Source organism: Patiria miniata, unplaced genomic scaffold (genome assembly GCF_015706575.1).
Source record: "Patiria miniata isolate m_02_andy unplaced genomic scaffold, ASM1570657v1 HiC_scaffold_20, whole genome shotgun sequence".
NCBI lineage: Eukaryota > Metazoa > Echinodermata > Asteroidea > Valvatida > Asterinidae > Patiria > Patiria miniata.
This window is the reverse complement of record NW_024037059.1, coordinates 17700272-17725113: the sequence shown is the minus strand read 5'-3', so window position 1 is coordinate 17725113 and position 24842 is coordinate 17700272. Positions and strand designations below refer to the sequence as shown.

At 41.1% G+C, this 24842-nt stretch overlaps 5 protein-coding genes across 8 annotated transcripts in view; 1 reads left to right on the top strand and 4 right to left on the bottom strand.

Moving 5' to 3' along the window:
- Positions 1-406: 406 nt before the first annotated feature.
- On the bottom strand, positions 407-3822 carry LOC119727880 (nocturnin-like). Its single transcript, XM_038199957.1, has 3 exons — positions 3800-3822; positions 3096-3109; positions 407-1723 (listed from the first exon to the last, which is right to left on the bottom strand). The coding sequence occupies exons 1-3, from the start codon at positions 3820-3822 to the stop codon at positions 1014-1016; spliced, it is 747 nt and encodes a 248-aa protein (XP_038055885.1). The 3' UTR covers positions 407-1013.
- A 240-nt stretch (positions 3823-4062) lies between these two features.
- On the bottom strand, positions 4063-8936 carry LOC119727668 (nocturnin-like). The gene is made up of 4 exons (XM_038199664.1): positions 8862-8936; positions 6245-6328; positions 5589-5824; positions 4063-4898 (listed from the first exon to the last, which is right to left on the bottom strand). The coding sequence occupies exons 2-4, from the start codon at positions 6319-6321 to the stop codon at positions 4063-4065; spliced, it is 1149 nt and encodes a 382-aa protein (XP_038055592.1). The 5' UTR covers positions 6322-6328; positions 8862-8936.
- Positions 8937-9217: 281 nt separating this feature from the next.
- Positions 9218-11439, top strand: LOC119728165 (NTF2-related export protein 2-like). The gene is made up of 4 exons (XM_038200251.1): positions 9218-9254; positions 9577-9663; positions 10063-10207; positions 10338-11439. The coding sequence occupies exons 1-4, from the start codon at positions 9240-9242 to the stop codon at positions 10496-10498; spliced, it is 408 nt and encodes a 135-aa protein (XP_038056179.1). The 5' UTR covers positions 9218-9239; the 3' UTR covers positions 10499-11439.
- Positions 10893-17620, bottom strand: LOC119728164 (protein SGT1 homolog). Its single transcript, XM_038200250.1, has 6 exons — positions 17417-17620; positions 14905-15001; positions 14603-14710; positions 14042-14132; positions 13131-13318; positions 10893-12535 (listed from the first exon to the last, which is right to left on the bottom strand). Exons 1-6 carry the CDS (start codon positions 17470-17472, stop codon positions 12428-12430), a joined length of 648 nt encoding a protein of 215 aa, XP_038056178.1. The 5' UTR covers positions 17473-17620; the 3' UTR covers positions 10893-12427.
- A 1270-nt stretch (positions 17621-18890) lies between these two features.
- LOC119727667 (protocadherin Fat 1-like) overlaps positions 18891-24842 on the bottom strand; it is a 94209-nt gene continuing 88257 nt past the window's right edge. For all 4 annotated transcript variants that reach the window (XM_038199659.1, XM_038199661.1, XM_038199660.1 and 1 more), the window contains one exon: positions 18891-22724. In XM_038199659.1, coding sequence (XP_038055587.1) covers positions 22081-22724 — 644 coding nt within the window. In that variant the 3' untranslated portion in view covers positions 18891-22080. The remainder of the gene's footprint in view (positions 22725-24842) is intronic.

Genomic DNA, 24842 nt, shown 5'->3' with positions numbered 1-24842 from the left:
TATTGATACCGCATTTCAACCTGTACTGGTATCTCGCCACTGATAAATACACTGCAAACATGCCAAACACTTAAGTCACCTCAATATCACATACAGTTACAATCGCTTTGTAAATATAGCATTAAAATTTATGGCTAGTTTTGGTCATTTTCTACAATTCTTTCACAGCTTCCATAAAAAAAATCCTTCTTGTTGGTTCAACATTTCTATTAAAACAAATTTACATGTAATACATTGTACATGTTTTTGTACATTTCAAGAAGGTTACATCATTCTGTGGCAGGAAAAGGATCCTAAATATTGCGTGGAAATTTAACAGGAGGTTGGGCTTGGATCGTTATCTTTTTACCTACACTTTTTCTGAACCCTGCCGTTATACTCTTTCTGCAACAGTTTCAGACTGTCATTGAGCACACAAAAGTCACCTTGGTCTCATCAATAAAACACAAGACTCTCAGCCGCAGGCAATGCAAATTGCACATCAGTGCTGTGCGTTTTCGAATAGTAAATTTAGTATTTGATTATTGGAACTTGGATTTGATCAAATATTTGACTTGACATTGAGGTAATTTTTTTAGGAAAATCATGTATTTATCAATTTATTTTTTGAGAAAGCCAACTATCTGATATTTGAAGATGCAAATGAGGGCCAACTCCTTGCAAAAAGCTCTCAAACCATGTGTGTAAAGTGGCTGTCCACAAAAATGTGTCATTTCTCAATAAAACCGCTGAGTTTCATACCTCTCAAAGACAAGTTTCATCATTGTGTCTCAACAGCTATCACTTTTGAATGTTCTATTTGGTAAAATATAGACATAAATAAATAGTAAACCAAAAATGTATAAATAGCAACAACAGCGCTCTCAACTGCTCTAGCACAAAACAACTGGAATTTTACAATAGGATCATTCCTTTAAAATGGGGAGAGACAAGAGTAGAAGTCTGCCACTGCATAATTCACACTCTGAGAATTGGAAACATGCTCAAAATGGTGCGAGGGGAGTGATCAAACCTCAAGACTTGAATGCAAAATCTGCGACAAGCGACAAGTGATCCGACGGGTATTGGTAAGATGGTAGTCTGTCCTTTCCGACGTCCTCCTCCGATGGCAATTGTAAAACCTTGACAGGTTGTAACTGGTTTCGGGAGAACCACACATAGTCTATGGTGTGGCACACCTCTCCAGCTGGACGGATTTTCCAGGTTGTGTAAGAAGGCTCTGAGTTGCCATCCTCACTAAGACACTTGTAGGCACTATCCAGTGCCATCTTGCTAGCCTCAAAAGCCTTGTAGACATCCTCAGTCGGCTCGGCATTGAAATCTCCGCAGAGTATTACTGGGCAGCCGCCAGCTTGTTTTTCAAGGATCTCTAGGAGGTTCAAGCCTTGAAGATGTCTCAGCTTATGCCAACTTGACTTGGCTTTCAGGTGAGTGGTGCCGACAAGAAATTCCTTTCCATGATGCTCGGCGGGGGACTTGCATTTCAACCGCAGCAGGACTGCCACCTGATTTGTAGGCCAAATGCTTCCCCGGTCTTCTACCTCTAAGACGGGACACGTGCTACCGGCCAGAGTAAACTTCTCTGGTTTGAAGAAGACGGCGCATCCGTCTGGGCCGTTGTTGTGGATGCAATCTAGGCACGGGGAGTCCGGTTTGGGTTTGAAGATTCCCTGGTAACCCACTCTCTCCAACTGCACTCGGAAAAAATCACACCCAGTCAATCCTGTGTTATGAAGGCAGGGAGCACTCAACTGTTAGTTTCATTGGTGGGCTGGCCTAGCCTTGGTCAATGCTCTCGTCGTTATTCGTCCCGTACGCGGTCAATCGTCGGCATATATCCTCACGCGCTATGCACATGCATGTCAAAATACAGCGCGAACAGCGACCTCACGCGGCCACTATTTCTATGCAAATCAGTTGGAGACGATGTCGAGCCTTGGTTCAATCGACCATGTGAGGTTTTGGGGGTGGTGCTCATTATGTTAATAGCCTTAGCTGACCTTAAATGTCGTTTTCTTATTGGTCGATCGTTGCGTGGAAACTTGCATAGTGAAACGTGGCACCGTACATAATCCATACACATACACATTGTGTCTCTGCACACGGCACCAATGCACAAAAACTGTGGTTCCTGTCACATCCGCAAAAGCCGGAATAGCTGCAAATAATTAGATGACGTCCGGATTTACCAAGGTGTGATTGGACACTCCACATATTAGCCCCGCCTACATTATCTGTATTCGCATACGAGGTCGTGCGCTGGAAATCTAGCGCAAAGTAAAGAAAAACATAAGCTTTGGCCGACGATTGAACCAAGGCTCGACATCGTCTCCAACTGATTTGCATAAAAATAGTGGCCGCGTGAGGTCGCTGTTCGCGCTGTATTTTTACATGCATGTGCATAGCGCGCGAGGATATATGCCGACGATTGACCGCGTACGGGACGAATAACGACGAGAGCATTGACCAAGGCTAGGCTGGCCTTGTTGAAGCTGCCAGCCAGAGAGGGAGGGTTTAAAAATCAAAATGGTAAAGGGTGTAGTAGTAGACCTCTTTAAATGCAATGATTTTATAACTACACAGCTGAATAGAAATTAATGAAAACAGTTTTAACTCAAAAAATGGCATTATAGTATTGTTACTTGTATTGATCCCTGGTGGGTGTTTGATCTTTTGTGTTAAAAAAATATGGCAATTCGGGCGATTCACAATGCAGTGCGCCACGAAGAGTTTGCCATGGAGAGTCTATTTTTCAAGTTTACGGTCGACAAAACATGGCCCATTTGAATGAGTGTCAGTAGACAACTTGAGCTAATTTGTTATAGATTGGGGAATAGCGTTCTGACGCCTTACAAAAAATACCGTATTGATAAAAAGAAAAAGAAAAGGGCAAAAAGATACTCGAATCATACGCTTACAAAACCACTGACCGGAAAAACTAACAATTTCAAATGTCCCGCGCTGCGAATTTGTCGACCATCTCCAACAATGCACTGGGAAAAAGGAACTCTCCGTGGCAAACTCTTGGTGGCGCACTGCATTGTGAATCGCCCGAATTTATTGATACCGCATTTCAACCTGTGCCGGTATCTCACCACTGATAAATACACTGCAAACATGCCAAACACTTAAGTCACCTCAATATCACATACAGTTACAATCGCTTTGTAAATATAGCATTAAAATTTATGGCTAGTTTTGGTCATTTTCTACAATTCTTTCACAGCTTCCATAAAAAAAATCCTTCTTGTTGGTTCAACATTTCTATTAAAACAAATTTACATGTAATACATTGTACATGTTTTTGTACATCTCAAGAAGGTTACATCATTCTGTGGCAGGAAAAGGATCCTAAATATTGCGTGGAAATTTAACAGGAGGTTGGGCTTGGATCGTTATCTTTTTACCTACACTTTTTCTGAACCCTGCCGTTATACTCTTTCTGCAACAGTTTCAGACTGTCATTGAGCACACAAAAGTCACCTTGGTCTCATCAATAAAACACAAGACTCTCAGCCGCAGGCAATGCAAATTGCACATCAGTGCTGTGCGTTTTCGAATAGTAAGTTTAGTATTTGATTATTGGAACTTGGATTTGATCAAATATTTGACTTGACATTGAGGTAATTTTTTTAGGAAAATCATGTATTTATCAATTTATTTTTTGAGAAAGCCAACTATCTGATATTTGAAGATGCAAATGTGGGTCAACTCCTTGCAAAAAGCTCTCAAAACGTGTGAAATGTGGCAGTCCACAAAAATGTGTCAACTTAAACAATAAAACCGCTGAGTTTCATACCTCTCAAAGACAATTTTCATCATTGTGTCTCAACAGCTATCACTTTTGAATGTTCTATTTGGTAAAATATAGACATAAATAAATAGTAAACCAAAAATGTATAAATAGCAACAACAGCGCTCTCAACTGCTCTAGCACAAAACTTTACAATAGGATCATTCCTTTAAAATGGGGAGAGACAAGAGTAGACGTCTGCCACTGCATAATTCACACTCGGAGAATTGGAAACATGCTCAAAATGGTGCGAGGGGAGTGATCAAACCTCAAGTCTTGAATGCAAAATCTGCGACAAGCGACAAGTGATCCGACGGGTATTTGTAAGATGGTAGTCTGTCCTTTCCGACGTCCTCCTCCGATGGCAATTGTAAAACCTTGACAGGTTGTAACTGGTTTCGGGAGAACCACACATAGTCTATGGTGTGGCACACCTCTCCAGCTGGACGGATTTTCCAGGTTGTGTAAGAAGGCTCTGAGTTGCCATCCTCACTAAGACACTTGTAGGCACTATCCAGTGCCATCTTGCTAGCCTCAAAAGCCTTGTAGACATCCTCAGTCGGCTCGGCATTGAAATCTCCGCAGAGTATTACTGGGCAGCCGCCGGCTTGTTTTTCAAGGATCTCTAGGAGGTTCACGCCTTGAAGATGTCTCAGCTTATGCCAACTTGACTTGGCTTTCAGGTGAGTGGTGCCGACAAGAAATTCCTTTCCATGATGCTCGGCGGGGGACTTGCATTTCAACCGCAGTAGGACTGCCACCTGATTTGTAGGCCAAATGCTTCCCCGGTCTGCTACCTCTAAGACGGGACACGTGCTACCGGCCAGAGTAAACTTCTCTGGTTTGAAGAAGACGGCGCATCCATCCGGGCCGTTGTTGTGGATGCAGTCCAGGCATGGGGAGTCCGGTTTGGGTTTGAAGATCCCCTGGTAACCCACTCTCTCCAGCTGCACTCGGAAAAAATCCTGGAAATGGTCAACTTCCTGGAGGCAGACGATGTCTGGGTCGTAGGTCAAGATCTCGCGGAGGCAGGAGATGCGTCTGGTGTCCCACTGTAGGGCCTCGCCGGGACACTTGATGAAATTGTCAGCTCCATCGCTCAGTGCTGTTTTAAGACAATCGGGGAGTAGTCATTATTAATCAGATTCAAGTTGTTGGAAGGAGAGGTCGTTCCAGTGACGGTAGCCATTGCTTGTGGAGCATGTCATTTTCTTGCCTGTAGTCTGTAACTTTTCGCACTCTCGGATATTATTTTTTGCAAAGATACTCACTTCATTTGCTTGTACCAGACCTGATACTGCCACTTCTCAGGCGATAACGCCATTGTTTGTTTCTTGTATCACTTGGTCAGACAATTGTATCAGTATCATCATCAATTAATTTCAATCATTTTTATTGTCAGCATCGTCGCCTGCAGACATCCAAGACACGCGCAGACAGTTCATACAATAGGAAACGTTAAAGGTAGATATTCTTCACCTAACCACTGTTGCCACATGCGGCATTGCGATACATATATGAACGGAATCCTGTACAGTCAAAAGTACACTACTTCTAGGTTGAGTAGGTAATTCTCTTTAGTCAAAGACTTTCATAAAGATACCAATTTATTATGTGATTTTCAAACTCCAATATTCCACATCAGACTGTTTACTTGTAAATACATTTTTGAATAATTGAAACAGCCTTGACCCAAAATATGCCACATTCTAAAATGGGACATTCGTGAAGAAACATTTGAATTATTGGATCTCTCAAACATTACCCGTGCAAGTTAGAAAAGTGGGGAACTTACCGTCGGCAAGAATATTCCATTGCATGACCCTGATGGTATTACTGTCCTGCCCCTCCGCTCCGCCCACTGCCTCCCCCGATAGCAAATGGAAGCTTCTTTTCAACAAAGACGGCTGGTTGTTCTGTGCATCAATGCAGTGTTTCAGCAACTGCTGACTGGTCATCTTGCCTGAAGGGATATGGTCTAGAATATCGGAATGCGGCATTCTGCTTCGAGATGTCGTCCTTCCCATAACACTGAAATACAGCAATAATTAAGACTCAAAATAAAACACGAATGCAACTATTTTTCTTGTCTTTGTCCATGCACATGACCCTATCTGTGTCCACACCATAACCATTTTAGAGGTCATATTCAATAGCTTTTGAAAATCCACTTGGGCAAAAAACATAAAACCAGACCTAGACTTGGCTTGTGCCTAGCTCAGTTGCGGACTGGATTTGGATTTTGAAGTATGTTTGAAATATTAGAAAAATTCTTCAATTTGCAATTATCTATCATTACTTGAACTCGATTTCTTTTTTCATTTTGAATTTCAAGTACATGTAAGATTCAAATCTACTTTTGTTCCTGTTTTAGCTCAAGGACTCAAACCCAGTTTTGACAACAGAACTGCACTGTGTGTCTCTGTTGCCGGTGCCAATGAACTAACTTACATGTTAACCAGCCTGTAGAGTTGTCTTGCCAGCACGAGGAACAAATTTCGATAGACGCTTTTTAAAGCTACTTCCATCTGTAGTCTGTAGAAAGAAAAAGAAGGGATTCTTAAATGATTTGAGTTGGACAGTCACTCACAGTTGACCATTCAATTAGTGTGAAATTGTCAGCCCTCTTCAAATGAACATGATGGATGCTTCAAATTTTGCTTCATTTTTATGTTCAAAAAATGAGATTGTGAAAGCAATACTAGTTTAGGCCCGCCATGTTTCACCCCACCGGTCCTACTAAAATGCGCCCACAAGTGTCAACTGGCATCAACAAGCGTGAACGGTCGTCAACCCAGCGTCAACAAATTTTGTATAAGTTTTGGAACATAAAAAAAGGCTTTGTATGGTAGAAATAGCGACAAAGAACACCTTCAGCAAATAAATCAAATTTAAAATTATTTCAAAAGTTTTTTTTTTTTCAACGTGAAACCTACGAATTTGACGAGTTTGTCAAGTTAGTGTTGGCCGCCATCTTGTTTGGATTGACACTGTACACATAGATGGCGGCCAACACTAACTCGACAAAGTCTTCTTACATTACATAACGTTTCGCATTGAAAAAAAAACAACTTTTTGAAAGAATTTTAACTTAGTTTAGATTATATGCTGAAGAAGATGTTCTTTGTTTACCATAGCTTGTTTTTATGTTTCGTTACGTTTTACAAAATATGTTGACGCTGGGTTGACGACCATTCACGCTTGTTGACGCCAGTTGGTGCATTTTAGTAGGACCCAGCCACCCCACAACACAAGCCTGATTACTATTTATAACGGTACGACATGCAATAGCCGTCGGGTCAATGGATGGTATGTGGAATGTCAGACAAGTCGACCGTTGAGACAACTCGACTCGGGACAAGTCGACCGTTGAGACAACTCGACCATTGAGACAGGTCGACCGTTGAGACAACTCGACTCGGGACAACTCGACCGTTGAGACTGCTCGACTTAATGGAAATGAATACACGTGGAGCAGAAAAAGTTGCACAAATCTGTGGCAAGACCGATCACGGGTGCGGCGTGGGCATACTCGATGTACAGAGGGCGTCGCGTCGGGCTGGTGCGCCCCGCCCGCCCGCGAGGACCGGCCCGGGCACGGCACGCGGGCACGTCGACCGGCGCAGCAAATGGGCGCACAGGGCTGGCAAAAACGATGTCACCGTGCACGGTACGGACAAGTTGACCGGCAAATGGGCGCACAGGCCCGGCAAAAACGATGCCACCGTGCACGGTACGGCCACGTTGACCGGGGATGCGCGCACGTGGCCTTGAAAAAAAACGAACGATGTGCACGGACAATCACGCTGCGTTATATCGGCTCTGTTATATGCAAAAATAAAAACTCATGTGTCATCACTCCCAAATGGCGATCAGCCGCCGTCAAAATCCCCGGTACTATCCCCGAAACTAGCCCCACTAGTGTGGCCGGCGGTATGCTGCGCTGAACCTCTGGCCACACACCGTGGTACCGCGCGCTACTGAGGACGAAGTTTCATAAAATCTGCGGTCCGTTTCTTACATTCTCAGTTTCTTACTTTCTTATGGTTGTATTCTATGATGTCCCACCTATCACTTCTGGGATGCTTAGGTCTAATGATGTTCCATTTTCCGAGATATTCTTCAATCTTTCTTCTGGAGCCCATATGCACTCGTGAAACGTCTGGTGATGGCAGCCATTTTGAATGTGACAAGAGATGACCTCAAGCTGTGACGTCGCGTTTATGCAAATTGCTTGTCGAGCGCGCGAGGGCGCGAGTTGCAAATGCGACGGCTGTTTCCTGTACCATGCATTTATCGTCAGGGGGCCATGTGCACCGATCTCTATTCAGGATCTACGGCACAGGAAACAGCCGTCGCATTTGCAACTCACGCCCTCGCGCGCTCGACAAGCAATTTGCATAAACGCGACGTCACAGCTTGAGGTCATCTCTTGTCACATTCAAAATGGCAGCCATCACCAGACGTTTCACGAGCTGAGTGCATTTGGGCTCCAGAAAGATTGAAGAATATCTCGGAAAATGGAACATCATTAGACCTAAGCATCCCAGAAGTGATAGGTGGGACATCATAGAATACAACCATAAGAAAGTAAGAAACTGAGAATGTAAGAAACGGACCGCAGATTTTATGAAACTTCGTCCTCAGTAGCGCGCGGTACCACGGTGTGTGGCCAGAGGTTCAGCGCAGCATACCGACGGCCACACTAGTGGGGCTACCCCGAAACTAGGCCCAAAACATGCGAGGCGACTTGTCTCAACGGTCGACTTGTCTTTCCATTTATCGCACATACGGTCGAGTTGTCTCAACGGTCGAGTTGTCTCAACGGTCGACTTGTCCCGAGTCGAGTTGTCTCAACGGTCGACTTGTCTGACCCCCGGTATGTGCGTGCAGGATCAGGAGTCAGCGCGCGGGACGAAAACTCGACAAAGTTTGTCAAAAGAAAATTCACCATGCTCACATTGGACTTTTGGTAAAATTGGTAAAATTTCTGTCCCGCCAAACTGTCCTAGGGGATTACAAACATATGTCTTTTCTTAATTACGATATTTTACAACCTTAAACCTACCTGATTGATGACAAAAATTGAAACAATTTCAACAAGAGACTGGACCGTAAACAGCGTGCACGTGCGCCATATCCACTCAAAAGATACGGTGGCCGCGCCTAGCCTTCGGGTGGACATGCACAATCGAACTGTAGATTGATTTCACGAAATCCCAAGTTTTTTTAATGGAAATGAAGAAGTCGACATAGTGATATTTTGATCGATATTACGTAAAAACTTCTACGCATACTCAAAAAAGGAGAATTATTGACAAAATAGAGTTTTAATCTATAAAACAATCGTAGCTTTATTTGTCCTTTTAAATGCACCATATTTCAAAAATAATCATAAAAAAAATTGTCACTGGAGGGCGCAGTCGCTCAACTCAAGACATGCAAGATGACGCTCCCCGCGGTAAGGTGGCCTTATTTTGTTTTACACAGAAAACAGATCTTAGCAAAAGCTCAGACCCTTTGTTTAGTTTGAATTGAATTAGTTTTATTTTATCTTCTAAGTGTAAACCATGTAGAAGTAGTTTGGTAGAATAAATGTTACATTTTTTTCCAGAGATTTGGGGCCTTCTCTTCTGTCAATTGTCATGGCTTGCATGCTTTGGTCGTGTTGTACGTTGGTCATGTTGGTGGCGGGAACTTGGGGGGGGGGGGGGGGTTAAAATACAGAGGCAAAGATTTTGATTCCTGGCCTTGAGTATGTTTCAATTCGTCTTTCTGTCCAGGATGTAAAATTGCAGCTTGAACAAGCTGTGCTTGCCGGTAAAGAATTCCACAAGTTGTACTATGAAAAGTTTGACAAGAGAAGAAATGTAAGTACAATGCAGCTTTGTCGTGTTTGTTTCAAAGTTGTTAGAATAGCCATTTTTTCGTTCATAAAGATAAGTTTGTTAATACTTTTAATAGGCTATGTAGCTTTATCTCTTAAGACATTTGGGCCTTTTGCTGTTTGTTCCTGTTCCTATCGAACAGTACTTCTACTTCTAAATTAATGCTTGGCATTCAAAGTCCCCACATCAGGCTATCACGTACCATCACGCCAAGGTACAGTAGGATAAGTCCGCCTTTCAATAGAACAAAGTATAGCCAAGTACGTGTATTATTTTAAAAGCAAGCTTCTTTTTCTATGAAACCTACATCACGATCAGCTTAGCCAATTTGAACTTCTATTTTAAGTTCTAAAAATGTCAAGTTCGTGGTTTCTCTTCTAGTTGTTAAACAAGCTGTACATGGATTCAGCTACAATGGTTTGGAACGGCAACCCATTGCAGGGCTCAGAAGCTATCCTGAAGTTTCTTGATCAATTACCCACCAGCGACCACACCATTGACACCCTGGACTGCCAACCGATACCAGGTATCACGCAAATCCTTGTTGATTTATTATATTTTCCTCTTTAATTTGAATGTTCATATTTGTGATTACAGTACAAACATTTTCAGGCTTCTCAGCTTCAACATTAATGTGTAAATTTTTGTCTTTTCAGCTGTGGTCACACAAGGTCAAACGTCACTGATGGTCATTGTCGGTGGACGGGTCAAATTTGAAGGGACAAAAGAGACCTTCAGTTTCACGGAAAACTTCATGCTGACGACGCAAGGCGGCGTCTGGAAGATTGCCAGCGATTGCTTCAGATACCAGGAATGAAGGGATTATCGAGATGCCTCTGGATGTGAACATCAGAGGGCGCCAGACTCTTAGCATGTGGAATAAATACGTCAGGTGTAAACAAGTGCCCACCTCAAACAGAAATGGACAAGATTCAAAATCTATATTCCAGAGCCAAACTAAGAACCGAGGAAGCACACGGCGCGTGGATTTGATCTGAGCTTGAGGGCGCCAAACTATTACTGGAGATCAAGCATATGCACGACCTGCATGCTTGCAAAATGTCAGGGTCTTTAGTACAGCCTGTATTTCCCAAATGCACGTATTGATGTTTGCACATGTTAGAGGCTTTGAATTCAGCAACTGAGGTACGTGTTGTCACAAGTGGTGACCACTTGACACCATGAAAATGTTCCGGCACATAGTTTTACAATTTTTTTTCCAAACATTATTTAGTTTATTGTTTCAAGAAATACAAAGCAAAAAGTAAAGAAATCTTAAAGATTGGTTACATTCCTTGTTCTAAAAAGCTACACATGTGGTGAAATGTTTTTGGTTTTTTTGTTTCAATACACAAATGGTTATACATGCAACATGGTCGCAATTTGTTTTTTAAAGAATGCGGTAAGGAAATGACAATTTACATTTGAAGGTGGTAAAAGATGTTGGGATATAATATGACCACAATGCACCTCTCTTGATTTTTTATCAAATCGATATGAAATCGCAGAATGAATGTAACACATACAAAGTTAGAATTCTATTTCAATTTATCTGAGTAAATATTGGGGGGAAAAGAAAATTCTGTAAAGCACATTCACCTTTCCAATTATTTTGATAGAATTATCCCAAGTGCATTATTTTTAATTTCCTGTTTATCTTGAGCCAACAAAAAGTAAGAACTGTACAGCATACGAAAAAAACCAATGAGGATTGACCGAGGATGAATATAAACATTTTACAATTTGCTTTTCTAAGAATTCAAATGGAAATTTATCTTTGTTATTCCTCCCCACGGACTGGGAATATCCTTCCTATCTTTGGCAGCCCCATGGAAAGTGAAGTGTTCACTTCAAATTTGATTGGTCAATTTTGAGGAGAAAATGAATGTTGTCACAGTTTTACTGCAAAGATGTTGATGACCAAAGAGAAAAAAACAGCAATTTGAGAAATGCAAAAGTATTGATTAAATTTAAAGAGAAAAGACTATACAAAATTTACACAGTACAATTTTATAAACCATATTGACAAGGAAATTTGGGGATTCTTTCCTCAAATGAATAAAAATCAAATAAATGAGATCACGGCAATGATGATATCACCAAGTTATCTAAGAATATCTTTTTTGGGGGCCTTAGCAATATTGTTAACACCAAAAACAAAAATTCTCTCAAATGATTATTAACAGTACTACAAGCACTACTGGTTCCCATACAGATGTAAAACAGCTATAAGCTTGGGACAGGGAACAACATAACAGCAACTTAAAAACCAACCGAGCGTGGAAATGTAACTCTTAGCAGAACAAAAACTAAGTGAAACCTTTAAGAAAAGACTATGACGGAGCTGCGTGGGATGAAATACATATACTGGACGGAGAATGTAGGTGCACTTGAAAAAAAAATTGAACAGATTTGACCTGCTTTGACCTGACAGATGAGGTTTGACATGACGGAGATTTGAAAAGATTGAAAAGATTGAAAAGATCTCACATGATTAAGAGTATCTGCCCGTTATCCTAACCTACACCCAGGCATGCAACTTTTCCTCGGATCCCCTGGTTTCCTCGTTTTTCACTTCTCATGAATGCCATTACAAACTGAAAAATACAGTACGAAGTCTGGTGTGGTTCGGAGTTTCCTCGAAATTGCCAGTTGCATGCCTGTACACTGGAGAGGTTTTATCATATCTATTTACTTGTCTCAATGCGGACCAGCTCCACTATGTACACTTCCCTTACGCAGACCACTAGGTGTCCCATTTTTTGTACTCCATTCCATCTGGTGGTTTAATTTCCGTTTTCTGAGGACCGATTTCTTTCCAGTTGGTGCTGAGGACAGTGCCTCCTGATTCGGTCTGTGGGTGAAAAGAAATGGATTCTTAAAAAATCGTTTAAACGTAAGGCCCCGTCTCAATTCATACCCGGGACGAGTTCCGGAGAAGTTGCAGGTAGAATCATTCATTTTGTCCGGAAGAAGCTCTGCATTATTTTGTCCTGGACAAATTTGTATAAGCAACTGCTTGACACGCCAATACTGATAACTTCATTGCGGGAAGATTGCGGGGAAGTTGTTCAGAATCCTACAACTTACACCCGATACAATGTCCGCAACTTGTCCAGAACTCGTCTCAGATATGAATTCAGATGGGCCCTAACTGATTTTTTTCCCTTTCCCTGTTGAGAAAGTAAGATGACTGGCTTCAACGCACTGCTTTTCTTAAAGCAATGCTCGTTTTGATTAATTCGGCACGCAATGGCTCAGTGGGGCTGACAAGTAGTATGGTAACTTGAGTAAGACACTTAAATCAGAGCAGGAAAGCCTATGCTTTTGACTGAGGCACTGTACTGTGCTGTAACTGTATATAGCTGTGGACGTAAAGAGCTGATAAAGGCATAGCTGAGGCTTATATGTCAAATTGCATGCCGGGAGTAAAAAGAACGACTTCTTACGAATGACTTGTTCATGGCCTTCTTGACGTCGTCCGAGGCATCTCCATAGATCTTTTGGAAGAGCTGGTTGAGGGCAGCCTCTCCCTCAGCCTTTTCCTTCTCCTCTTCCTCCGCTTCCTTGCCGATCTTGTCCCAGTTCCGTGTCACGTGGCTGGACGTCGGGTACTTGTGGACAATGTCTTGGGCATCTGACACCAGGAACAAAAGAAAGCTGGCCGTAAAGTGTTTACCTGAATGCTGTGGGGTTGTTGGGAAAGGTGGTTTAGGCCAAAAAAAAGGCTCCGGTTTCTGGTATGGAGCTTGCCCCAAAAGTGGTGCGGCGACGCAGCTTTTTTTTCCTTCGAATTTTGCCTGATGACTGCAAATGGTGCCCGACTAAATTAAGTGCAAAATGTATGGGAGCCCAGAGAGGCCACATAAAGCATATACTCGATCGTAACCCCCATCTAAAAACACGTTTTTAGAAAATTATGCAGCAGCAGGATTCCAGTCAAAGTTTGGCGGTTTTGAGACATCATCTTACATTGAAAAAAAAAACCTTTTTAATTTTGCCGACACGCATGGCTACAGTGACGCGCGCACAGACTAGAAACTGGAACCTTTTTTTTGGCCTTAGCTGGTTTGTGGGTTGTAAAGAAAGAAACATTCCCCTCATTCAACCTACTCTCATGCAAATATCTTAAAAATCAGACCACTGAAAACAGCATTTATTAACATCCCTAAAAGAAAGAATTCTATTCAAGTCTGTTTCATCTAAAAGTGATCAAATCCCCAAGATTGTACTTGGATTGGGGAGAAGGAAGGGGTTGGGGAGGGGGGGGGGGGGGAAAGCCCCAAGCAAATCTCCCCCCCAAAACAATCGGCAACACTTTGTTCAACTACAATGCACATGAGACAAGAGGCCAGTGTACCTTGCTCTGTGGCTGCGTTGGTAGCTAGCGTATCCTCCCCTTCCAGCTTGTTCCACCTCAGTCCCTCTTCTTTGACTAACTTCAGCTCAATCTGGAAAAAAAATAACCCAAATTTAATTCATACATTTGCAACAAATTTTACAAAAATATTGTCAATATATTGTCTTTTTACTTGTTTCCGTCAAATTGTAGCTATGTAGAAAGGGTGACGGCTCCTGTGGACACGACGAGAAACTATTTCGTTTTGTACTTAGCCTTGAGACACAATTTTGGACATGATTTTTGTAGAAGCCAAAGAGTCCAGAAAATGGAAGAATCCATCTGCCATCTTGAAAAATCTGCCATCTTGGGAGAGAAAAAAAAGGGGGAAGGTTGCTTCCTTCATTTTTTCAAAAAGGCAAGACACAATTTTTTTTTAAATTCACTCCGCCTAATTGAAACTTGACTGAGGACTGACTAGAATAGAATAACTTGAGAGATTCGGGTATTTTTCAACTAAACCTCAAAAAGTCACAAGGTGGCAAGGGAACTCCATGTGACCAAGAAGATACACTGACCAACCTTCATAGACATGATCTTGGTTGTGCACTTGGCAGGGACGACATTGTGGGCCAGGTCCAACTCCAGGCTGAAGTCATTCCCAGAAGGCTGCTTGATTGTTGCACTCACCTACAGAAGTCAGACATCACACAGTTAAGCCATCAGTCTGCTGGGACAGAGGGTGAAGTTAAAGTCTGACACAAACATTTCCCGACCGATTTTGTTGCAGAAAGCTGACAATTTGAAACTTTTTCAACATGGCCTCATTAATTAAAAAGATTTTGCAAAAATGACAATAGGCCCTACCAAGATGCAATACTCACTGCTCTTTCCGTGTAATCCACTTGTACATCTTCTTTCTTGGAATTTTTTATCAAAAGAGTAATGACGACAGTAGAGTCTGTTTGGTACCAGTCATATCTGGAAAGAAAGATAATTTAAGCATGATATTCATCTAAGCACAAGTTTAAAAAATCTACAAAACCTTTGTATGCACTGCAAAGCACATTTTTCATCTTTTTGAGATTTATCTTTGAAAAATACTTACAATTTCCTACCATAGAACATTTGTTCCTTGCGCTATCAATGTACATACATACTAATTAAACACTTCCCTCCCAAAACGAGGAATACTTTTTTCCAGTGGCTATCGTTACATCAGTCGACCATCTGGTCCCCTGACCTGACAATATTCAACGTCAGGATCGCTCTCTTTATAAAAATCCTCAAATTTGACCAACACCAGCAGATCACTAAGAAAAAACAAAGAAATCAAATTTTACAAAAAGAGGCCTTAAAAAAAGTAGGCCTAATGAAAACTAGTCCTAAAAAATGAAACCCTTTTTTTGTAGAATGTAGAATGTAGTTTCCAGATGCCACATCTTTAGGTTTTGTACAAAGTTATGAAGAGTTGTTTTTGTAGTTAAGGGCATGTCTTTTGTTGCAATGATGTCTGATGACCTTCGTTGAGATAATATCAGATGAAAAAGTGTTGTCAGGATGCAACATTCCTTCTCGGAAGAGGGGGAAGAGGGCCCTAAATTACACAATCACCAGATAGCCACACTACTTTTTTGGCAATCATGTATCTACGGGCCTGGTTCCCATAAGTGAACAAAATCCACTTTTAAATTATTTGACAAACCAAACTAGTTAGCGACATTAAGAACATGATACAGACAGGCCCATGGGCATGGGCATGATTCCATGGGCATGATGGGTTTGTCATGTTTGTCACCGAAAGGGCCGGGCAGGGTTTTGAATTTTCGATGGAAATTTGGGGGTAAAATGACGATGGCAACGACAAATTGCAACACGAAAAAGGGAGCAACTATAGAATGCAGGGCCACGCCGAAGCAAGGCTTTTTATTTTGCCTGGAGGCGTGGATGGAATAGGAGTAATAGATATGCAAACCTGCAAAAAAGTGCTAAGTACAGCGAAGGAATGCACTGCACTTGTCTTCAAAGCTTCTCATGAAGGATCGGAAGGGAGGGCGTGCTTGTAAATGTGTTGGGGGCACTGTCTGGAGCGGCGGAGGCGCGGAGTCTTGGAGTCGCAGAATCGCGGAGACGCGGGGCACTGGAGTGGCCGCAGTGGCGGAGGCGCGGAGTCGCGGAGTCGCAGAGACTCGCGCGGATAGAGGGCGCAATTCTCGGCGGAATCTTTTTGAGAACGAAGCATCCATATCCATTTTAATTGGGCGGGCCAATTAGGAAGGGGGGGGGAGGGCGACGGGGCACTGTCTGGAGTCGCGGAGGCGCGGAGTCGGGGAGTCGCAGAGTCACTTTAATTGGGCGGGCCAATTAGGAAGGGGGGGGGAGGGCGACGGGGCACTGTCTGGAGTCGCGGAGGCGCGGAGTCGGGGAGTCGCAGAGTCACTTTAATTGGGCGGGCCAATTAGGAAGGGGGGGGAGGGCGACGGGGCACTGTCTGGAGTCGCGGAGGCGCGGAGTCGGGGAGTCGCAGAGTCACTTTAATTGGGCGGGCCAATTAGGAAGGGGGGGGAGGGCGACGGGGCACTGTCTGGAGTCGCGGAGGCGCGGAGTCGGGGAGTCGCAGAGTCACTTTAATTGGGCGGGCCAATTAGGAAGGGGGGGAGGGCGACGGGGCACTGTCTGGAGTCGCGGAGGCGCGGAGTCGGGGAGTCGCAGAGTCTCCCACTTTAATTGGGCGGGCCAATTAGGAAGGGGGGGGGAGGGCGACGGGGCACTGTCTGGAGTCGCGGAGGCGCGGAGTCGGGGAGTCGCAGAGTCACTTTAATTGGGCGGGCCAATTAGGAAGGGGGGAGGGCGACGGGGCACTGTCTCTCAGTGGTGGAGGCGCGGAGTCGCGGAGTCGCAGAGACGCGCACCGATAGAGGGCGTAATTCTCTGCGGCTCCACGACTCCACGATCGATTTTCAGAGGTAGGTCGACTGCGGTTCCACGCCTCCACGCAGCCATACGGAGGCGCGGATGTAGAGTAAAGTGGCCCTGCATTCTATAGTTGTACCCGAAAAATAAAGATGGTGATCACCGCGTGATGCACCGTGAATGCACAAGTCGCACTGCACGGCACCAACTGGCCTGTAAACCCCATAGGGGATAGGAAAATTATAATTTCTACGCCAAGAAACTTTTCAAAAATTATCAAAAAGATGTCATTACATTGACAGAAGTCTGGTTTAGGTTGACAATGTCAGTTTTTAGTAATAAAAAAAATATTCTTGATTCTAATTTGATCGAAACAGGGGCCCTACACGATCACCCTTTTTTTACCATTTTGTTCACGAATTAAATGCAACTAAGAACTCCATTGCACGTCATGCCCGTTACTCCAAAAATATGTAAACTTACTTTTGCTTCAACTTCGGAGGTCCTGCTGATCCTTCTTTCTCCTTGTTTTCACTCATATTGGATTTCTTAATTCGTCATTTAAGCTTCCAATGTTCTCAATACGAGAAAAACAGACACCCAAAATAGTCTTCCGGACTTCCCCACACGATCCGATCATGATCCGATAAACTCTTTGACATGACGACATCGACAAGAACGTGCTAGAAAAACAGGTATCGATTAGCTATTTTCGAGCAAAATTATCCTGCGTATCGATACTGAATTTTCGGGGAATCGAGCGAAATCCGCGCTGTACATGTTGGCAATTTTTTTTTCTTTCTTTTTTAATAATATGCATATTTAATTTGGAGTCGAAATGACAATGTTCAGTTCTGAACAACAATCAAAAACAAATGTTTGTCGGTGCAATTATTCGAGGAAAACCTGCCTTTCTGTTAAAAAAAATAAAGAACTCTGCACGATTTTTTCAGTAAAACCGGATTTTGGTCATGAAAGTATAGTGTCTGTGGGTTGATTGTTCTTAAAGTCTACGAGAAGCCTATTAAATTGGATCAAGATATGCTTATTTTTCAGACACAAAAAAACGAGAAAACTCAGGGCAATAACTGGTCATTGACCTTGGCCTTATTTCTTTATAAATACATATTATCAAATTATGGTCTGAAAAACTCTGCATATTCTTATTATTTTAATAAACCAACTTAATTTGGAGTAGAAACGGTATAAATGTCAAGATAAAAATAACCAGATCAATAGAAGTGGCAGTGGAAGAATTTCTTTGGGGGGGGGGGGGGGGGTTGCTTAAAGGGAATGTACATCATTGGCTTTTGCTGTAATTTTCAGAAATGAACTATTTGAGGGGTTAGTATAATAGATCAAATATGGTTACACTGACATGTTTGAAGTTTTGTGTTCAAAAATGCTGGAAAAACCAAGAAAAACAAAAATTTTTAAGTAGTCTGGTTCCTTGACTCCACTAAAGATAAAATGGATCAATTTATAGATGCCGGAAAATTGTAAGGTAAGGGAACCAGTCTAGCTGGCCTGCACCCGTTCATGAACATGTAACCAATAGCAAACAAAATTTGGACTGAAAAAAGTGTAAAGTTGGAGCAGTAGTTGAAAAAAAGTTAGGTTTTTCCAACGGTGGTCGGCCAATCACCGTTGGAAATGTATACAAAAATACCATTTTCTTGAAAATGACTTCACACCAGGTGCCATAATTTTACAGGATGCTTTAGACTGTCATTTACCAACATCCTAGTAAGGTATTACGTAAAAACTTGGTAGTTTTATTTTTCGATGTTTGCAAATGTTGTATATTCCCTTTAAAAAACCTCTATTTCAACCCCTACTCCAAAAGATTACTTCGGAGTGCATTTCTTCTTTCAATATTTTGTTTATTATAATCTTTCTTAACAAGCATAATAAATATGAAACAACAGTTCATGAAATAATGCATAAATACGCATTGTTTTAATCTCAAGAATTCTTTTTATTCTTTTCTTTCATCAGTTTAATGTACTTACAGTTTTTGGCTAATTTAAACACAATCAGTACTTTTTCCTCATTTTTTATATTTTACAATTTACAAATTGTGTACTTGATTTTTTTTTTACTCGGATTAAAAGCTTTGTTCCTTACAACAACGTTTTTTTTTCTTGAACAACATAACACTTAAAAAGAAGCAAACAGTAATATTTCAAATTATAAGATAATAAAAAAAAAATTATAAAGCACCAAAACTCGTAGGAAATTTCTTTCAAGGAACAACTTTGGGGAATTGCTAAGACTTTAACTGTCCAATTCTGTTTAACAACTTAACACTATCATCTACTAATAAAAACCCACTAGTTTCCAAGGGAACGCCACATGAAACACTAAGGAAACAATGACAATTGTGCTCCTGTCCAATCAACTTGTTAAACAAATCTGAACGGAGATAAATACAGTTTAAGCGATAACAATAAATATAACTTCAAAGTGCACAAGTATTATTCTAATCAGTGGAGTTGTCCTGATCTTTAAAACATTCCTAAAATATTTGGATATACAAAACACAATAATAAAAAAAAATCAAGAAAGACACTTAAAAATAACTACATTTATGTAAACAGGGTTAGAACACACTTCAACTATTAAATCAACATTTAGTTCTCCCCAAAATTATTGCCATTCTTCACAACAAAAACAGAAAAAACTGGTTCAAAACTTGTGTCCACTGGTTTATAAAAAGGAATAAAATGAACTTAAATAATCAAATTCAACTTTTCCCACTTTTCAATAAATAAACTTGCAGTTTTGATGGCTGGTGCATTTGGAATATGGGAGGGCACTCCATTAAAGCATGGAGCAAGGAAGAGATATAAAAAAAAAATGTATACAATATCCATGGGAAATATATGAAGGATTTGCCCAATGGGTGTCAAACAGAGCTTGTGGTGGGAGGGGGGGGGGGCTTTTTATTTAAATTTTCAGTGCGTGTGACTAGAGTTTCTCAATTCTTGACAAACTCATTAGGAACAGATATTTTTGCATTAATTTCAAAACAAACTATTGAGTGCTACAGAGAATAAAAAGGTAACTTCGTATGTCCTGAGCCTGGGAAAGCATTCCAAAAAAAGAAAATGGAAGAACTAGAGTACTTTTGTAAAATGAAGACACAAGCTTTTAATAAAACAAGGGTTGAGAATCAAGGCATATTCACGATTGAGAAGACAAAGACTTGCGTGTGCAGAAAGCTTAATATTAATATATTCTTATGCACCACTGAATATTCATAAGGCAGGAGGAAAATATTTGCATAACAAACATTTCTTACCTAAATGAAAGTAGGAAGTCACTCAAAGAATTTGTAGCTTTTTAACTGCGTATTCTTTCAAGAATCTTTCAAGTAGACTTTATCTAAAACAACACCACGATCCACAATTATCTTGTAATGATTATATGCATTATTCATTATGGTTATGCATAATTTATGAGCATATACATGCATAAATTATAAGCATATACATGCAATGATATGTACACATGATGAATAAAAATGTCACGTACAGCTGTAACAAACAAGACATAAAGTGACTAGTACAAAGTCTACATTAGGCCTATTAGTATTTCTGCATATCAGAGCAACGTTACATATATACATCTTGTGCATTCGGTGCTCGCAATGTATTCAGTGCAAGTTCAATTGGTTATTTTGTTGCAAGAATTAATAATTATTGGAAAAAGTGTGGTAAATTCACAATATTGCTACTTTACTCATTTGCATTTTTGGACAATATTAAAAAAGTTAACAAGGATTTACAAACAAAATTCAAGCCGTGGCAACTATTTTTCAGAAATGATAAAGTCAGACATTAAGCTTGTCTAATATTTGCATAATGCATACTCGGTACTGATATTCAAATAGCAGTACTATAACAGTTTTATTGATGTCTCACCACTTTTGAGTTTTCTAGGGGAAATTCAGCAAAAATATTCATAACATTTTGCAGTATCAAATTTCGGAAGGGGATGAATTGCATATTAAAGAGGGAAGCCCAGGGTGTAAAAACATTCATTGTTGGAAAGAATTTTTAGTACTGCAAAGTTCGTTAACCTGAGAGTGGGACCAATGATCTCCTATTTTGAAAGAAATACCTTAATAAGAATTGAAGAAAACAGACAGTAATTGACCTTTGAACATCTCGTAAAAAAAAAATTAAGTGCTGTTATGTAAGTACTGAGCACAATGATCGTACATTTTGAAGAACCAAAAAAGGCTTAAAAATATGGTAAAATGTACTCAAATAGTACTTTGGTTGTTTACAGTGCATGATAGTTTGTATATCTGAACAATGGTGGTAATTTTGCAAGTAACAGTAAAAAGCATCAAAGTTAGAGCTTTAATTTCATTTTTACAAATAATTAAAAACCCAAACGTGCAGATAAAGAAGTACATTAAATGCTTCTTTTACCGAAGAAATTGTGAAATAAATGTTATTTTTACAAATATTTTCACAGATATGGAGGGATTTGATTGGTCAATTCTGGCAGTTTCTTCGACAACCACGATCTCCTTGAAAGACAGTTGATCATGGTGGGTTACGATACAAAATGCTGAACTCATCGTCCAAATGATGGAAACGTTTTTGAATTTGAGAACATTCATGATATATATCTTCATTGGCAATGAACCTGAAAACTCTGCTGCACCATTATTTCATATTTGAATATTTACAATCCTGTTGATGTTACACAACAATCCTTTTTTCCCAGCTGTCTATAGCCGAGATCCGCTGAGCTTATTTCTTTTACAATGAAAATATGTCTCTTATGAGATACATCAAGCCACGAAATACGATATATCACTCAATATATACAGCTTAGAACATCTAGGAGGCTTGGCCGGGCTCTACTTGTACTGTATGTCGTAAGCAATGGAATCACTGATTACTGTTTAAGGGACGGTTCAATTTCATGGAGCCTGTGGGCAGAAAATACTAAGCAAAATGCCTTGCTGAGCATAACACAGATGGGTACCAGTCGTTAACAATTCACATTGCAAGTCATTTGGATGGTAAGCTGAATTTGCTTAGCATATAGTTTCTCTGCTTAGCAAATTTCTGTGTATTGATATCACTATCAGCTCCATGGAATTGAACTGAGGGGGTTGTAGGGGATCAGACGTCAGTGGTTAGGTTCTTGAGCTGTGCGTTCAGCTCTCTGTCGTCAGGAAAGTCGTCCTCCTCACTATCCTCCGTGTCGTCCACGCTGTCGTATTCGCTTAGCCCCATCTCGCTGTCCGGATCACACATCCCTGAGACGTCAGAACACGATGCGTTGGTGTCCGTGTACACCGACATGGACATGTTGTCCATGTTGGCGATGGCGCCCTCAAGGTCAAAGTTCAAGTCGCCGGTGGAGGCGGCCGACGCAGGGAACTGTCCACGCTGCGGGTAGGGCAAACCGTCTGATATGTCTTCCTCTGGGTCCGGTGGAGGCAAGGTAGAGTTGCTGACGGCATGCTTGGGCAAGTACTGGTTGGGATGCTGTCGGTAGTGGGAGCTGAGCCCCACGTAGGGGGTGTCGTCCACCGGTGGGTAGCTAGCCAGCTGCTGCTGGAAGTCACTCATCGCCCCCCGGGGATAGGGCATGTCTTCGTTCTCGGCTGGGTAGTCGGTATCCTCTCCGACGAACTCATCCTCGATGTCCTCGTCGGAGAGATTGGTGTTGGTGGGCGACTCGGGCGTCTCGTATTGCACTTCGGGGATGTTGCTGAGGGGTTCGCCGGCTGGCAACCAATCACTGCAGTCCCACTGGTATGCTGTAATGGTAACCAATGAAGATAAAGATGTTACAAAATATGGATCAAACCTTTCTGTTGGGCTTGACTTGAGGGGTGAGGGGTCTAGTTGAAATCACAATATCTGAAATCCAATATCAGAATATTAAGACAACATGCTCCGTTAAAAGTCTGGGAAATGAAATTGGAGGGAAAAATAAATCTAAAATGTGAACTTCAATGCATGCTTTTCAAAGGGAAAATAAAACAATAAAATATCAATACACTACAAAGTTTTTTGCACTTCAAAAATGACATTGACAAAAAACTTTTTGACTATGAGAGGGATGATGACTATATACAATTTGAATTCAAAGTGTAAAGTGAATGTTATTGTCTTTGAAAGGAAATTTTAACCAATCAAAGTGGTACAATATTTGTGGATGGTAAAAATGGGTTAATATCTTGAATATAGAAAATGATATGTAGGCCTACTGTAGTTTCTGATGAATTTTAATATTGCTTGGTGGTCTGATCAGTTTTCAGTTTATATGTGATAAAAATGCATCAGCAAAATTACTATGAATATATATTGAAAAGCAATGATCATGTTGAACTTATTGATACACATAGATGCTCGTGCTTGAGTACACTGTGCCATGTAATTAAGATGTGAATAAAAAGTGGGCAGATACAAAAGTGTTCACTGAACATTACAAATATGAAACAGAATTTTTCCACCATTATAAATAAATGTGCACACGGTTACATGAATCCTGAAAACAACCATTAAACATAAACAACAGAAAATTGTGATTATTATATCATATTACCACCGGTATATCATAGCATGCCAAATTAATACATGGTAGGAAGAAAGTTAACATTTAGAGGAAAGGTATTGGTGAATAGTATCCTCCAGTTGACACAACCATTACATCTGAAAACGGTTAAAAATCAGACCAAGATTCTGGAAGACAAAATGGTCCCAACAAATGCAACACACACAATCCACTGCCGGCAGCCATCTTTAAAACCAACTTTCGGTGACATGTAGTATAGTGCTCCCTCAGCCACCTAATTTTTCTGATGGTTTAGTTTTTTTGATTTTTTTCATACTTCTTACATATTTTATTTTCCAAAGGTTAATTGCAATTTGAATGCCCCCAATTTGCACAAACTTTGGGGCACAATGGCAGCAGATAGCCACATTAATTCTTGAAAGCCAGCACGGACAAAAAAAAATGATATTAAGGAAATGTTGATGAGTGATGTTTTGTCATTTAAGTTTTTTATTTGGATAATGGGTTAGGTTTTAGCAGAGACTATGCTTCAGTGTGAGCATGCAGGTTAGAAGTGCATTGTCATGGTGTATCATGACGATGATTAAGTATAGTTCCTGAACTCGTATTCAGAAAGTTTAATTTGAGGGCAGGCTATTTGTCAAACCACGGGTCCAATTCTGGCTTGGGCTGTGTTTTGGCCCCTGCGTCGATTTCGGAACCGAGCATTAAGTCACTGAGGTGATGAACCCGAGGTAGCGAAGTCAGAGCCTGAGGCTGAACCCACGGTTTGAGAAATGCCCCACGTGAAACCAGAGTTCAGGTCTAGTTACAAAGCCAACATAATTATTTTAACCTATGCAAAACTGTTTTACATTTTAGTACAATTCAAAGTGATTGAATTTATAACTAGCATCAGTGCCTCCAAGGGATACCCAGTGGATACCCAATGGATACCCAGTGGTATTCTATAGATAGTACCATTGGTGCTAGGAAGGATCTATCAGTTCCCAGACAAACCAGTGAGGAGCAGTGTTACCTCCTACAAGTACCAGAGATGCCACCAATATATCAATAAAAAGCCTGAAACACTACTAAAAACCTGAAGCTACTCTTACCCTCTTTCACAAGTGTGTTTTCTGGATGTTTCAGACCAAATCCAGCACTTTCAATTTGTCACATTTAAAAAACAAAAACCTGAATTCAGGTTAAAACCTGAAAAGTGGCATCTCTGAAGTACCCAGTAGATATCTAGAGGTACCAAATATATACCTAAGGGTACCAAGAGGGATCCCTGGGTACCCAGAGGAACCAGTGAGGATCAGTGCTACCTCCTAGAGGTACCCATTAGATACTCAGAGGTACCCATTAGATACTC

Bases quoted from the DNA above. Each gene is read 5' to 3' on its own strand.
- LOC119727880 (XM_038199957.1), bottom strand. From the start codon at position 3,822: ATGATGAAAATTGTCTTTGAGAG.
- LOC119728164 (XM_038200250.1), bottom strand. From the start codon at position 17,472: ATGAGTGAAAACAAGGAGAAAGAAGGATCAGCAGGACCTCCGAAGTTG. The intron at 15,002-17,416 runs GTAAGTTTACAT...CTTTCTTTCCAG, and splicing joins CCTCCGAAGTTGAAGCAAAA to ATATGACTGGTACCAAACAG. The intron at 14,133-14,602 runs GTTGGTCAGTGT...TTTTTTTTCCAG, and splicing joins CCAAGATCATGTCTATGAAG to ATTGAGCTGAAGTTAGTCAA.
- LOC119728165 (XM_038200251.1), top strand. The intron at 9,664-10,062 runs GTAAGTACAATG...TTTCTCTTCTAG, and splicing joins AGTTTGACAAGAGAAGAAAT to TTGTTAAACAAGCTGTACAT. The intron at 10,208-10,337 runs GTATCACGCAAA...TTGTCTTTTCAG, and splicing joins GGACTGCCAACCGATACCAG to CTGTGGTCACACAAGGTCAA.
- LOC119727668 (XM_038199664.1), bottom strand. From the start codon at position 6,321: ATGGAAGTAGCTTTAAAAAGCGTCTATCGAAATTTGTTCCTCGTGCTG. The intron at 5,825-6,244 runs GTAAGTTAGTTC...GCTGTATTTCAG, and splicing joins CTCTACAGGCTGGTTAACAT to TGTTATGGGAAGGACGACAT. The intron at 4,899-5,588 runs GTAAGTTCCCCA...GTCTTAAAACAG, and splicing joins ATGGAATATTCTTGCCGACG to CACTGAGCGATGGAGCTGAC.